Consider the following 13,435-nt stretch of genomic DNA (forward strand, 5'->3'; position numbering starts at 1 on the left):
CTCTCAGAACAGTGCTTTTCACATCGTAAGAGCTTAATAAATGCCATCATTATTACTATTATTCCCTGGGCCTCAGGTCCCTCATCTGTAAAATGGGGATTAAAACTGCGAGCCCCCCTGTGGGACAACCTGATAACCTTGTAACCTCCCCAGCGTTTGGAACAGTGCTTTGCACATAGTAAGCACTTAACAGATGCCATCATTATTATTACCAGTGAGGCTGGGATTAGACTCCTCCGTCTCAGGACCGTAAACTCGTTGTGGGCAGGGAGCGCGTCTGTTTATTGTACTAGCATCCTCTCCCCAGCGCTTAGGACAGTGCTCAGCACACGGTGACTGGTGGATAAATGCGATGGACGGCCTGACTGTCTTATGCCTCATCATCTGGCCGCACAGGGCAAGGGAATATTAGGCCTGGGGAAGTTGAGGGCTGGCTGGGGGCCGGGCGACCTGGGTCCTGTGTCACCGGGGCTCCCGGTCACATGAAGCCGCCCTGCCTATCGGGGTCTCCCGCTTCCCGCCCCGCCCCGCCCCGCTCCGAGGGACCGACACCTGCTCTGCCGCAGAAAGGTGAGGCCCTCCCGCTCCTCTCCGCATCCTCCATCCGGCGCTTCGAACAGTGCTTCGCACATAGTAATCGCTTAGCCAAATGCCATCATCACCATCATCATCACTCATTCCCTTCAATCGGACGGATTGAGCGCTTACTGCGTGCAGAGCACTGGGCTAAGCCTTCCCCCGAATCTCCGCATCCCATCCCGCGCGTCTCAGCATCCTTCCGGTCCCTTTCCCCGCGCATCTCCCGCATCCCATCCCGCCCCCTTTCTCCCGCGTATCTCAGCATCCTTCCGGCTCCTTCCTCCGCGCATCTCCGCATCCCATCCCGCCCCCTTCCCCCGCGCATCTCAGCATCCCTCTGGTCCCTTCCCCCGCGCATCTCCGCATCCCATCCCGCCCCCTTCCCCCGCGCTTCTCAGCATCTTTCCGGCCCCTTCCTCCGCGCATCTCCGCATCCCCTCCCTCCTCCTTCTCCCGCGCATCTCAGCATCCTTCTGGTCCCTTCCTCCACGCCTCTCCGCAGCCGCCTCTGCCAGGACCTCCTTCCCTGACCTGTTTCGTCTCCCCCTAGGTTGGTGTCTCTCTGTCTCTGCCTGTCTCTGCGTCTCTGTCTCTGCTCGGGCCCCCACTGTGTTTGCAAAACGTCTCCGACTGTTGGTCCCTGTCTCTGCCTGGGTTTGTGTCTGTCTCGGGCTCTGCCTTTCTCTCCATCTTTGACTCTGGGTTTGTATCTCTCTCTGTCTCTGCCTTTCTCTCCATCTTTGACTCCAGGTTTGTGTCTCTCTGTCTCTGCCTTTCTCTCCATCTTTGACTCTAGGTTTGTGTCTCTCTGTCTCTGCCTTTCTCTCCATCTTTGATTTTGTGTTTGTGCCTCTCTGTCTCTGCCTTTCTCCCCATCTTGGACTCTGTGTTTGCGTCTCTCTGTCCCTGCCTTTCTCTCCATCTTTGACACTGTTTGTGTCTCTCTGTCTCTGCCTTTCTCCCCACCTTTGACTCTGGGTTTGTGTCTCTCTGTCTCTGCCTCTCTCCAGCTTTGACTCTGTGTTTGTGTCTCTCTGTCCCTGCCTTTCTCCCCACCTTTACTCTGTGTTTGTGTCTGTCTCTGCCTTTCTCTCCATCTTTGACTCTGTATCAGTCCCTGACTCTGTGTCTGTCTCTGACTCTGCCTGTGTTTATGTCTCTTTTGCTCCCTTTTTGACTTTTCCTACGTTGGTGTCTGTCTCTCACTATGCCTGTGTTTGGGTCCCCTGGTCTCTGCCTGTCTCTGCATCTCTGCCTCCTTCTGTCTCTCCAGCTCTGTCTCCACTTGTCTCCAAGTCTTGGGTCCTGCCTACGTTTGTTTCTGTCTCTGCCTGCGTTTGTATTTCTGTTTCTGCTTGTGTGTCTCTCCGTCTCCCCTGTGTTTGTGTTTCCCCGTCTCTGCCTGTCTCCCCATCTCCTCTCCTGTGTGTGTGTCTCCCCATCTCTGACTCTGTCTCTTCCTCTCCGCCTGTATTTGTGTCTCTCTGTCTCAGCGTCTCTGCCTGGGCTTGCGTTTCCCCGTCTCTGCCTGCCTCTCTCTCCATCTCCTCTCCTGTTATTTTGTCTCTTCATCTCTGCCCGTATTGGTGTCTCTCTGTCTTCTCAGCATCTCTTCCTGGGTTTTGCGCCTCTCTGGTTCACATCCTCATTCGATTTGGGCTCTTCCCCTTCCACTTGCAACTTTGGGGTCCCTGTACCATCCTCCCTGCCCCCGCCCCCCACGTCTCTCCATCATTCCCAATTTTCTCCCTTTGCCAGCATGCCCCTACAGCCAGTCTGGACTTGGATGTCGGGGTTCAGGGTCGAGCAGAGGGGAGTCCCAGACCCTTCGGGACCCTTTGGCTGGTCCCATCCTTCTTCCCCCCCGCCCCCCACGTCTCTCCATCTTTCCCAATTTTCTCCCTTTGCCAGCATGCCCCTACAGCCAGTCTGGGCTTGGATGTCGGGGTTCAGGGTTGAGCGGAGGGGAGTCCCAGACCCTTCGGGACCCTTTGGCTGGTCCCATCCTTCCCCTCTCCCCTCCCTCTCTGAACTCCTAGAGCTTGTCTCCCCTTCTCTCCCTCCTGCACCCCCTTCTCCCCCAGCCCCAAGTGAGGAGAGAGGGCTGAGCTGGCGAGAACTGGGGCACTTCGGGGGGTGGGTGCGGGACGTTCACAGCCCCTGGGCAGGACTGGGGGGAAGTCTCAGCAGCCCAGAGGGAGGGAAGTCTCAGCAGGCCGGCCCGATGAGACACTTCAGTCCAGTTTCAGTCGCTCTCTGAAGAAGCAGCAGCAACTCTGCAATCTGGAGAACTCTCACCCCAGGCCGCCAATTTGGAGGAGGGGGAAACACTCTGGGAGCCCCCTCCCCTTCCTCTCCCTCCCCCCTGTAGCAGCTGCTCTCCTCCCCCTTCCTCCTGCAGCCACCTTCTTTCCCCTGCAGTAATCTCCCCCCTCCCACCCCCTGCAGTGACCTCTTCACTGCTACAGGCTCCTCCCCGCACTGCAGTCACTCCCTCCCCTTCATCATCCCTCCCCCCCACCCGGGTTGGGGTCCCGCCTTTGTCCCCCCCCCCCCCCAAGGCTGTGACTCTCCCCCACTAGATTCCGGCCACAATGTCCATCGAGAAGATCCACGCCCGGGAGATCCTGGATTCCCGTGGAAATCCCACTGTGGAAGTGGATCTTTGCACGGCCAAAGGTACCAGAACGGGATTGGCAGGGGAACAGGGTGTTTGGGGGGGGGGGTGACGATAGGACAGGGGGTGAATGGGGTGTAGGGGGGACAACAGGACAGGTTGAGGGGTGGGGGGTGGGGGGTGTCAGTCACTGGTCCCAGGGAATAGAACTGGGCCACGGGAAACAGCATGGCCTAGTGGATAGAGCCTGGGGCCTGGGAGCTAGAAGAAACCGGGTTCTAATCCCGGCTCTGCCACTTGTCCACCGTGTGACCTTGGGCAAGTCGCTTCCCTTCTCCGGGCCTCGGTGACCTCATCTGCAAAAGGGGGATGAAGACCGTGAGCCCCACGTGGGACGGGGACTGTGTCGATTTGCATGTATCCACCCCAGCTCTTAATATAGTACCTGGCACATAGTAAGCACTTAACAGATGTCATTATTATTGTTATCGTGTCTGTACCCTGGGCCCCACACCCCTGGTGCATGTGACTGGCATATCTCCACCCTGGCATCGCTGCCAGGGGTTGTGGGTGGGCTCTGCCTGTCCTAGAGGGGCCTTTGGAGCTCAAAGTGAGTATGGACTGCCGGCTGGCTGGCCAGAACTGCTATGGTGTCGAAGGATCCCATCTGCTGCCCCTGGTTCTGCCCCCCAGGTCTGTTCCGGGCAGCGGTGCCCAGCGGTGCCTCCACGGGCATCTACGAGGCTCTGGAATTGAGAGATAATGACAAACAGCGATACATGGGGAAAGGTAGCGTTCAGAACACTTCTCGGCCCGCCCCCACCCCACCTCGGCCGGGGCCAGCTCCCCCGCGCCCAATCGCCACCCCTGCCTCCGCTTGGCTCCTCCAGGCCCAGCCCTATTGACCTCCCAAGTCCCTCTACCCCAGTCTTCCCACCATTGCTCTTCCCCGCCACTCCTGACTCAGTTTCTCTCCCTCTCCAGGGGTCCTGCAGGCTGTGGACCACATCAACAGCACCATCGCCCCAGCCCTGCTCAGCTCCGTGAGGACCACCCCACCGCGGGCGGGCTGAACGGGTTGGGGGGTGGTCAGGGAAGCAGCAGGGCCTAGTGGAAAGAGCCCAGGCCTGAGAGTCAAAGGATCTGGGTTCTAATCCCTACTCTGCCAGTTGCCTGTTGTGTGATCTTGGGCAAGTCACTTCTCTGCGCCTCAGTTTCCTCAACTGTAAAATGAGAATTCAAAGGCCGTTCCCCCTCCTGCTCTGTCTATGGGACAGGGACTGGGTCTGACCTGAATAACCTGCATCTACTGCAGCACTTAGAAGGGTGCCCAACACATAGTACGGGCTTAACAAAACAGAACAGACGGGCTGGAGTCCGAGTGTGGGAGTCAGGAGGACGTGGGTTCTAGTCCCGACACCGCCACTTGTCGGCTCTGTGATCCTGGGCAAATCACTGCCCTTCTCTGGGCCTCAGTTATCTCATCTGTGCGATGGGGACAAAAACTGGGAGCCCCACGTGGGGTGCGTACTGTGTCCAACCTGATAAGCTTGTATCTCCCCCAGTACTTCCTACAGTGCCTGCCACAGAGTAAATGTATAACAAATACCATAAAACAAAAACAAACAAAACAGGGGGTCTCTGCGGGTGTAGCGCTTCCACCCCGGGGGGGGCTGGGAAGGGGATCCCCCTCCCCAGCTCCCCGTTCCTTCCCTCAGGGCCTCTCCGTGGTGGAGCAGGAGAAATTAGACAACCTCATGCTGGAACTGGACGGAACCGAGAACAAATGTAAGAGCCTGCAGGGACACGGTGGCGGACCGATTGAATTAGCAGTAGGAAGGATTGAGGTTAGACAGGAGGAAGGCCCGGAAGACCCAGGGAGAGGCGGATTCCCAGCCCGGGGTGGGGGTGGGGTCAAGGGTAGCCTTCCCTAGAGGCAGGGGTGTGGATGAGATGATCTCTAACCCCCATGGATCAATCAATCAATCACATTTATTGCGTGCTTACTACGTGCAGAGCACTGTACTAATCTCTTGGGGGAGTCCAGTACAACAGACTCGGTAGACACGTTCCCTGCCCATAACGAGTTTGCAGTCCCCAAGGGGAGACAGACATAAATATGAATGAATAAGTGATTTATAATAGATAATTTAAAGATGGGCACCTAAGGGCCGTGGGGTGGGACAAATATCAGATGTCCAAAGGTCACGGATTGAAGTGCATAGATGACGCAGAAGGGAGAGGGAGCGGGGGGGTGGGTGGGGGAAGAAGGCTTAATCGGGGAAGGCCTCATGGAGGAGGTGTGACTTTAATAATGCTTTGAAGGTGGGAAGAGGGGTGGTCTGGCCTACAGGGAGGGGGAGGGAGTTTCAGGCTACGGGGGAGGAGGTGGGAAAGGGATCAGCGGCCAGATAGACGGGATCAGGGCACAGTGAATAAGAGTGAAGAGAGTGTCAGGTGGAGGGGGCGGTATCCTGGGGGACCCCTCCCCCAGGGACCCCTCTCTGTGTCTCCCCACCCCCGTCCGGCTCTGTGTCCCGCAGCCAAGTTCGGGGCTAACGCCATCCTGGGGGTGTCCCTGGCCGTGTGCAAGGCCGGGGCAGCCGAGCGAGAGCTGCCTCTGTATCGCCACATCGCCCAGCTGGCTGGCAACGCTGACCTCATCCTACCCGTGCCCGTGAGAGTCGGGAGTCTGGGGGGACGGGGGTGAGGGCGGATCGGGGGGAGAGTCGGGTAGAGCGGTGAGGGAAGACCGAGTCGGGAGGATGCACGAGATGAGTGAGCTGGAGGCCGGGGAGAGGATAAGGGGAGGGGGTCTGCTTCTGGAACGGGACACGGCGGACGTATTGGGGTCCTGACTGGGCTGGAAGTCAATCAACTGTATTTTCTGAGCTCTCACCATGTGCAGAGCTCCTTACTAAGCACTTCGACGAATACAAAGCAACAATAGTCAGACCCTGAGCCCGCTGTTGGGTAGGGACCGTCTCTATATGTTGCCAACTTGGACTTCCCAAGCGCTTGGGACAGTGCTCTGCACACAGTAAGCGCTCCATAAATACGATTGAATGAATGAGCAGTAGACAGACACGTTCCCTGCCCACAACGAGCGTACAGTCCAGAAGGGGAGACCGACGGAAATAAAGGAGTTACAGATGAGTGCTCTGGGGCCAGGAGGGGGAATGGATAAAGGGAGGGTACTGTAGTCATCATCATCATCATCAATCGTATTTATTGAGTGCTTACTGAGTGCAGAGCACTGTACTAAGCGCTTGGGAAGTACAAGTTGGCAACATATAGAGACAGTCCCTACCCAACAGTGGGCTCACAGGGACGGTGCGGTAGGGGAAGGGTCCTTGTGTTGACCGGGCCAGATTTGGGGAGTTTGTGGGATGACCTGGGCCACGGCCCTCTGCTGCCTCCCACCCATCAGGCCTTCAACGTGATCAACGGGGGGTCCCACGCGGGGAACAAGCTGGCCATGCAGGAGTTTATGATCCTGCCCGTGGGGGCCGAGAGCTTCCGGGAGGCCATGCGCATCGGGGCCGAGGTCTACCACACCCTCAAGGGCGTCATCAAGGACAAGTACGGCCAGGACGCCATCAACGTGGGCGACGAGGGCGGCTTCGCCCCCAACATCCTGGAGAACAGCGAGGGTGAGCGTGAGGGGGTGGCGGGGTCCCCGGCTTCCCACCCTGGGGGAGATGGGCAGGCGTCCCCGGGGGTTCCGGCGTGGGGGCGATGAGCTTGTCATCATCATCAACAACATCGATCGTATTTATTGTGCGCTTACTATGCGCAGAGCACTGTACTAAGCGCTTGGGAAGCCCAAATTGGCAACGCATAGAGACAGTCCCTACCCAACAGTGGGCTCGCAGTCTAAAAGGGGGAGACAGAGAACAAAACCAAACATACCAACAAAATAAAATAAATAGGATAGATATGTACAAGTAAAATAAATAAATAAATAAATAGAGTAATAAATATGTACAACCATATATACATATATACAGGTGCTGTGGGGAAGGAAAGGAGGTAAGATGGGGGGATGGAGAGGGGGCAATGTGTCCCCGAGTCTCCGCCGTGGGGGCAATGTGCCCGGTGCCCGCCCCGTTCGGCCGCAGCTCTGGCAGCCTATACTCTCCCCGGCCCCAGCCCTGGACCTGGTGAAGGAGGCCATCGACCGGGCGGGCTACACCGAGAAGATCGTCATCGGCATGGACGTCGCCGCCTCCGAGTTCTACCGCGACGGCAAGTACGACCTGGACTTCAAGTCCCCCGCCGATCCCTCCCGCTGCATTTCAGGGGACCAGCTGGGAGCCCTCTACCAGGGCTTCGTCCGCGACTACCCAGGTGAGGGGGCCGGGGCCGCGGTCACCCCACGCTCCGGTGGCGGAGCGTTCCTGGGCGGGTGACGGGCCGGGGCCGGGGGGGAGGGCAGCGCCGCGGTGCCGGGGGGGGGGGGGTCGGATGGCCCCGGGTTGGGATCTGGACCGGTCAGCGCTCCCCCACAGTGGTCTCCATCGAGGACCCGTTTGACCAGGATGACTGGGCCGCCTGGGCCAAGCTGACGGCCACCGTGGGGATCCAGATCGTCGGCGATGACCTGACGGTCACCAACCCGCGGCGCATCGAGCGGGCGGCCGAGGAGAAGGCCTGCAACTGCCTCCTGCTCAAAGTCAACCAGATCGGCTCGGTCAGCGAAGCCATCCAGGCGTGAGTGCCCCAGCCCGTCCCCTCCTCTCCCCGCTTCTCTCTCTGATCCCTGCCGGACCCCTGTTGGACCCTCGCCGCTCTGACTTTCATTCAGCCATTCATTCTGCACATAGTAAGCGCTCAATAAATACGATTGATGATGAACGCAAAGCACTGTACTAAGTGCTTGGGAGAGAAAACAATATCACAACAGACAGCTGCCCACAGTGAGCTCACAGTCTAGAGGGGGAGATAGAAATCAATATAAATAAATAAGTACAGAAACAAAGAAGTAGAGAAATAAAGAAATGACTTCTGCTCCCTGCCCGACCTAATCCCTCTAGACTATAAACTCGTCCTGGGCGGGGAATTCAATTGTTCTTATTGAGTGCTTACCGTGTGTAGAGCATCATCGTCATCAATCGTATTTATTGAGCGCTTACTATGTGCAGAGCACTGTACTAAGCGCTTGGGAAGTACAAATTGGCAACATATAGAGACAGTCCCTACCCAACAGTGGGCTCACAGTCTAAAACAGTGTGTAGAGCACTGTACTAAGCACTTGGGAGAGTATATATAACAATAGACAGATACATTTCCTGCCCACAACAAGCTTACAGGGACAAGCTTACACGTGCCTGTTATGTTGCTATGTTATATTCTCCCAAGCACATAGACCATATAACAATAGACAGATACATTCCTGCCCGACCTAATCCCTCTAGACTATAAACTCGTCATGGGTGGGGAATTCAATTGTATTTATTGAGCGCTTACCGTGTGTTGAGCACTGTACTGAGCGCTTGGGAAAGTACAATATAACAATAGACAGATACATTTCCTGCCCACAACAAGCTTACAGGGACAAGCTTACATGTGTCTGTTATGTTGCTATGTTATATTCTCCCAAGCACATAGAGCAGTGTAAGCGCTCAATAAATACGGTTGGTTGACTGACTGACTGATCGATCCCTCGCAACCCGCTCCGCCCCGCCCAGGCTGACTGTCCCCCGATTCCCAATCAATCAATGGAATCTACTGAGTGCTTACTATGTGCAGAGCACTGAACTAAGCGCTTGGAAGAGGATGATACAGAATTAGCAGACACATTCTCTGCCCGTAATGAGCTTGTAGTCCAGACACCCCTTCTCCAGCCTTCCTTTCCTCTGACGGTTCCTGCAGCCCAGAGAAGCCATCGTCCACATCTGCCTTCTCACCTCCAACTGGGTGTGCCCGGCCCCCCCAGAGTCCCCCACACTCCTCTTTTATTTTTTTTAGTGGTATTTTTTAAGTGCTTACTATATGCCAGGCACCGTTCTAAGCGCTGGGGTAGATACAAGATAATCAGGTTGGACGGAGTCCCTGCCCCATATGGGTCTCGCAGTCTTCATCCCCATTTGGCAGCTACTGGGGGTGGTTGGGGCCCCCGGGCGGGTTGGTGGGCCGATGGCAGATCGGGGGCGGTGCTTTGTGGCAGGTGTAAGTTGGCACAGGAGAATGGCTGGGGGGTGATGGTGAGTCACCGCTCTGGGGAAACTGAGGACACCTTCATCGCGGACCTGGTGGTGGGCCTGTGCACCGGGCAGGTGAGCTGGGGAGAGGGATGCCGGACTCGTGGGAGAGGTGGAGAGTCCTGCGGGAATGCAGGGCAGTGGGCTGAGCGGGGAGGAACTCCTGGGGGCTAAGATGTGGGGGTGCCTAGGGCCGGGAGGGGATGGGAGCTGATTACCGGGGGCCTCTGGAGCCTGGAATCTGGGGCGGCACGGGAGGGGACAGGGGAGGTGGGCCCACCCTCTCTGAGCCGCCCCTGCGTCGGGGGTTTCAGATCAAGACCGGGGCCCCCTGCCGCTCCGAGAGACTGGCCAAGTACAACCAGCTCATGAGGTGAGAGGGTGGGGGCTGGGGTGGATGGGCCAGACCAGGGGGGAGCAGAATCCGGAGTTGGTATGGGATCCCTGGATTTGGGGGGTGGGCTGGGCTGGCAGAGGGGAGCAAAGTCCTGAAGATGGTCGGGGGGTTGACTGCGATGCGGACTGAGTCCAAAGAGCCCTGGGGCCGGGGTCAGACCCGCCTGCCCCCCACGACCCCCATTGTCTCTCTCTCTTGCAGGATCGAGGAGGAGCTGGGGGATGAAGCTCGCTTCGCGGGACACAACTTCCGCAACCCCAGCGTGCTGTGATGCCCCCATTTGGCACACAGTCATCCCACCCCCCGGCCTCCCCACTTCACACTGAAACCCCTCCACATATTCAAGACCCCCACCCCCCATACCTGAACCACCCCCCGGTATCCTCGCCCCGCCGCCTTTGAGCTACTGGATCCCCGGAGCCCGTCCCAGGAAGTCACCCCCTTATCCTGGGGGGGCCTGGGATGAGTGTCACTGCTACCGCCCTTTCCTCCCCCCTCGGAAGATCCCGCCGTTTCCGTCTTCCTACCCTACTCCCCTGCCCCCTCTGCAATGAGCTTCAGGAAAGGGCCCTGCTGAGGCTGGTCACAATCATTGGAATCAGGAGGGAAAGGGCCTGGTACTTGGGAAAGAAAGCCCGGTCAGCGCAGGGGGCAGAGGGGACGTTCTGGGTGGGCCAAGGGAGACCAAACGCTCCGGTGAGTCTCCCTCTGTTGTGGGTAGGTGTGGTGTGTGTGTGTCTGTGAGATCTTTGTATGGTCCGACCTCGTAGGGACCAACCTGCCAAGGTGTGTGTGTGTGTGTGTGTGTGTGTGTGTGTGTGTGTGTGTGTGTGTGAGATATCTGCTTTAGGGCTGTGCCTGTCTTTTGCATTTATTTATTTATCTATTTATTTCATTATTTGTTTATCTATCGACTTGTTTATTTGCTGGGCCTAGGCCCCGGGGGGCCGGCTGGGCCTAACTCAGTATGTGCTGTGTCTGGGGCCCTGGGTGTGTGTGTGTGTGTGTGTGTGTGTGTGTGTGTGTGTGTGTGTGTGTGTGTGTGTGTGTGTGTGTGTGTGTGTGTGTGTGTGTGTGTGTGTGTGTGTGTGTGTCACGTGTCCAGACTTCACATGGTGCCCCCGGTTGTCCAGGCAACAGGGTGGGAAGAAGAGCAGGAAGTGACCCCACCACCACCACCACCTCCCACCCCCTTGCCCCGTGTCCCTTCCTGTACGTGTGGGTCCTGCCCACTACCGGCCCGACTAGTGGGTGGGGGGCCCGCTGGGCTCTCCCTTACCCTTTCCCTCCCCACCTCTGCCCGACCCTGCTGCCCCAGCCCCACCAGAACCCCCTCTTCTCGGCCCATTCCTTCTTCCCTCATCCCCGGCACAGCCATTATTATCATTAAAGTCTGGTTCACGCCCTGTGGTAGCACCCGTGTGTCTGAATGTGGGGGCCTTGCTTCCCAGACCCTCCTCCCAGATGCTCAGGAGCATCCGCTTCTGGGAGGAGCTGTTATCACACTGTCTCTAGATGTTGCCAACTTGTACTTCCCAAGTGCTTAGTACAGTGCTCTGCACACAGTAAGCGCTCAATAAATACGATTGAATGAATCAGCCTGGGGAACCTGGGCTGCCTGGATTGGCAGGCGCATGGTGCGGGGTGGGGGGAGCTGGGGAGGGGGTGGTGATGCTCAAGGGGGTGGAAGGGTGGGAGGGGTTTGAAGGGGTCAAGGTCTGGCCAGAGGCCTCGACCTTTGGAGAACGCGGATGGTCAGCGGGCCTGACCCTGGGCTGAGCTCTGAGCCTGTCTGGATGGCCAACCCCCAATCCCTCAAAAACAGGCCGGATCGATGACCTTGGGGAGGGGTCAGAGGTTCTGGCCCCCCCAGGGATGGAGAAGGGGCGATCAGGATGGGACAGGGTGGGTACGTGGGCAGGACTGAACGGCTACCACCCCCCATCTTTAAAGTCCCTTCCTCCATCGGCCAGAGGGCCCCCCCCCTCACTTCCCCAGCTTTCTCTCCTTCCGTTCCCTGCTGCTTTTCCTCTCCTGCCTGGGCTGGGTCCCCCCGCCCGCCCCCACCCCCAGGTAGGGGCGGATTGGGTTTCAGCCTGGGCCTCCCCAGTCCCAAACTCCCCTTCCCCTTTGTGCCGTTGCCTGGCGACCGGAGCAGGCCTGAGTGTGTGTGTGTGTGTGTGTGTGTGTGTGTGTGTATTTGTGTGTGTGTGCTGGGGTTGGGGGGGGGGGGACCCTGAGCTGCTGCCCCAACTGGGAATCGGGGGGCGGGGGCGGGAGGAGGCCAGAGCCAAGGGTAGGGATGGGGGTAGAGAGGGAAAGGATATGGAGGGGGCTGTGGAGGGGAGGATTGCGGGGACTGATCAAGGCAGACTGGAAAAATCACAGGAGCCAGGGGGTGCCTCCCCCCCTCCCCTTTGGAGTGACTCTGTCCCCCTCCCCTCAAAGGGACATAGCTAAGGAGGCAGCACCCCCAGGGATGGCAGTGGAGAAACTGGGGAAATGTTGGGGGGAAACTGGGATCTGGGCAGGGGGCTCCCCGAATTGGAGAGGAGGATGCAGCAGGGCTCGCTCTCTGGGGTCCATCTCGGACCTGGGGGAGAGCTCTAGCCCCCCAACCCCAACCCCACTCGCCCTTCGAAGAGAGGAAGGAAGCTTTGGTTCCAAGCTCTTCCTACTTTTCTTTTTTTTTTTAATGGCATTTATTAAGCGCTTACTATGTGCAAAGCACTGTACTTCACCCATTCCCCCCACCTTTCCACCTTGGGCCGTCCAGTCCAGTCCAGCCCAGTCCCGCCCCAGTCCCCAGTGTCCCAGGGGCCTCTGATCCCTTTACTCCAAGTGGAGGCAAAGCAAGAGGGGCATAAAGGGATGGAGAGACAGGGAGACAGGGTGTTCGAGGGCTCAGAGAAGTTGGGGCTGTGTGTCTGTCCCTGGGTGTTGGACTGTCCGCGTTTGTGACTGTGTGTGCGCGTATGTGAGGGCATGTTTGCGTGTTCGAAAATGACCGTGTGAGTGTATCCGAGGGGCGAATGTGCGTCTGTGTTGGAGTGTGACTGTACGTGTTTGAGGGTGGGCCTGTGGGCTCCGGTGACTCTGGCTCTGAATGCGTGTTTGAGAGAATGGGGGTGCGAGAACGGGCCTGAGGATCCCTCTGCGTGTAGCGGGTCCATTCCGACGGGTGGTTGCGTGTGTGTGCGTGTGTGTGTGTTTGCGTGTTTCTATTTCCGAACGGGAGCGTGTGTGTGTGTGTGTCTGCATATGTGAGTGCATGTGTGGTCATGCGTGTATGTATGTTATGTGCGTGGGTCCTGGGGGAGGGGGGGGGAGCGCAGAGATGGTCACAGAGGGAAAAAGTCTCCTGGGTGGGTGGAGGGGGCTGGGGGGATTTGGGGAGGCCCACCCCATTCTGCGCTCTTCTTTCCCTCCGGCTCCCATTTCCACTCCCCCTTTCCTCGCCCCATCTCCCCCCTCCACGTTTCCCCTTCCTCATCCCCCTCGCCCCCACCCCATCTCTCCCCCTCCTCCTCCTCCTCCTCCTCCTCCTCCTCCTCCTCCCCTTCCTCCATCCCCTCCCACCCTCCTCCCCTTCTCTCTCCGTCCCTCCCTCCGTCTCTCCTTCGTCTCTCCGTCCCTGGG

At 58.1% G+C, this 13,435-nt stretch overlaps 1 protein-coding gene across 1 annotated transcript; it reads left to right on the top strand.

The window, feature by feature from the left end:
* Positions 1-725: 725 nt before the first annotated feature.
* Positions 726-11,202, top strand: ENO2 (enolase 2). The gene is made up of 12 exons (XM_038768041.1): positions 726-1,129; positions 3,162-3,258; positions 3,890-3,985; positions 4,181-4,239; positions 4,915-4,984; positions 5,740-5,873; positions 6,627-6,849; positions 7,349-7,546; positions 7,708-7,909; positions 9,366-9,474; positions 9,714-9,772; positions 9,998-11,202. Exons 2-12 carry the CDS (start codon positions 3,174-3,176, stop codon positions 10,065-10,067), a joined length of 1,305 nt encoding a protein of 434 aa, XP_038623969.1. The 5' UTR covers positions 726-1,129; positions 3,162-3,173; the 3' UTR covers positions 10,068-11,202.
* Positions 11,203-13,435: the final 2,233 nt, after the last annotated feature.

This window comes from Tachyglossus aculeatus, chromosome 27 (genome assembly GCF_015852505.1).
Source record: "Tachyglossus aculeatus isolate mTacAcu1 chromosome 27, mTacAcu1.pri, whole genome shotgun sequence".
Taxonomy (NCBI): Eukaryota; Metazoa; Chordata; class Mammalia; order Monotremata; family Tachyglossidae; genus Tachyglossus; species Tachyglossus aculeatus.

What these genes read in the sequence shown, in the direction of transcription:
- ENO2 (XM_038768041.1), top strand. Translation starts at nt 3,174, where the DNA reads ATGTCCATCGAGAAGATCCACGCCCGGGAGATCCTGGATTCCCGTGGA. An exon ending in ACAGCGATACATGGGGAAAG is followed by an intron (nt 3,986 to 4,180) that starts GTAGCGTTCAGA and finishes CTCCCTCTCCAG; the next exon opens with GGGTCCTGCAGGCTGTGGAC. An exon ending in GGACGGAACCGAGAACAAAT is followed by an intron (nt 4,985 to 5,739) that starts GTAAGAGCCTGC and finishes TGTGTCCCGCAG; the next exon opens with CCAAGTTCGGGGCTAACGCC.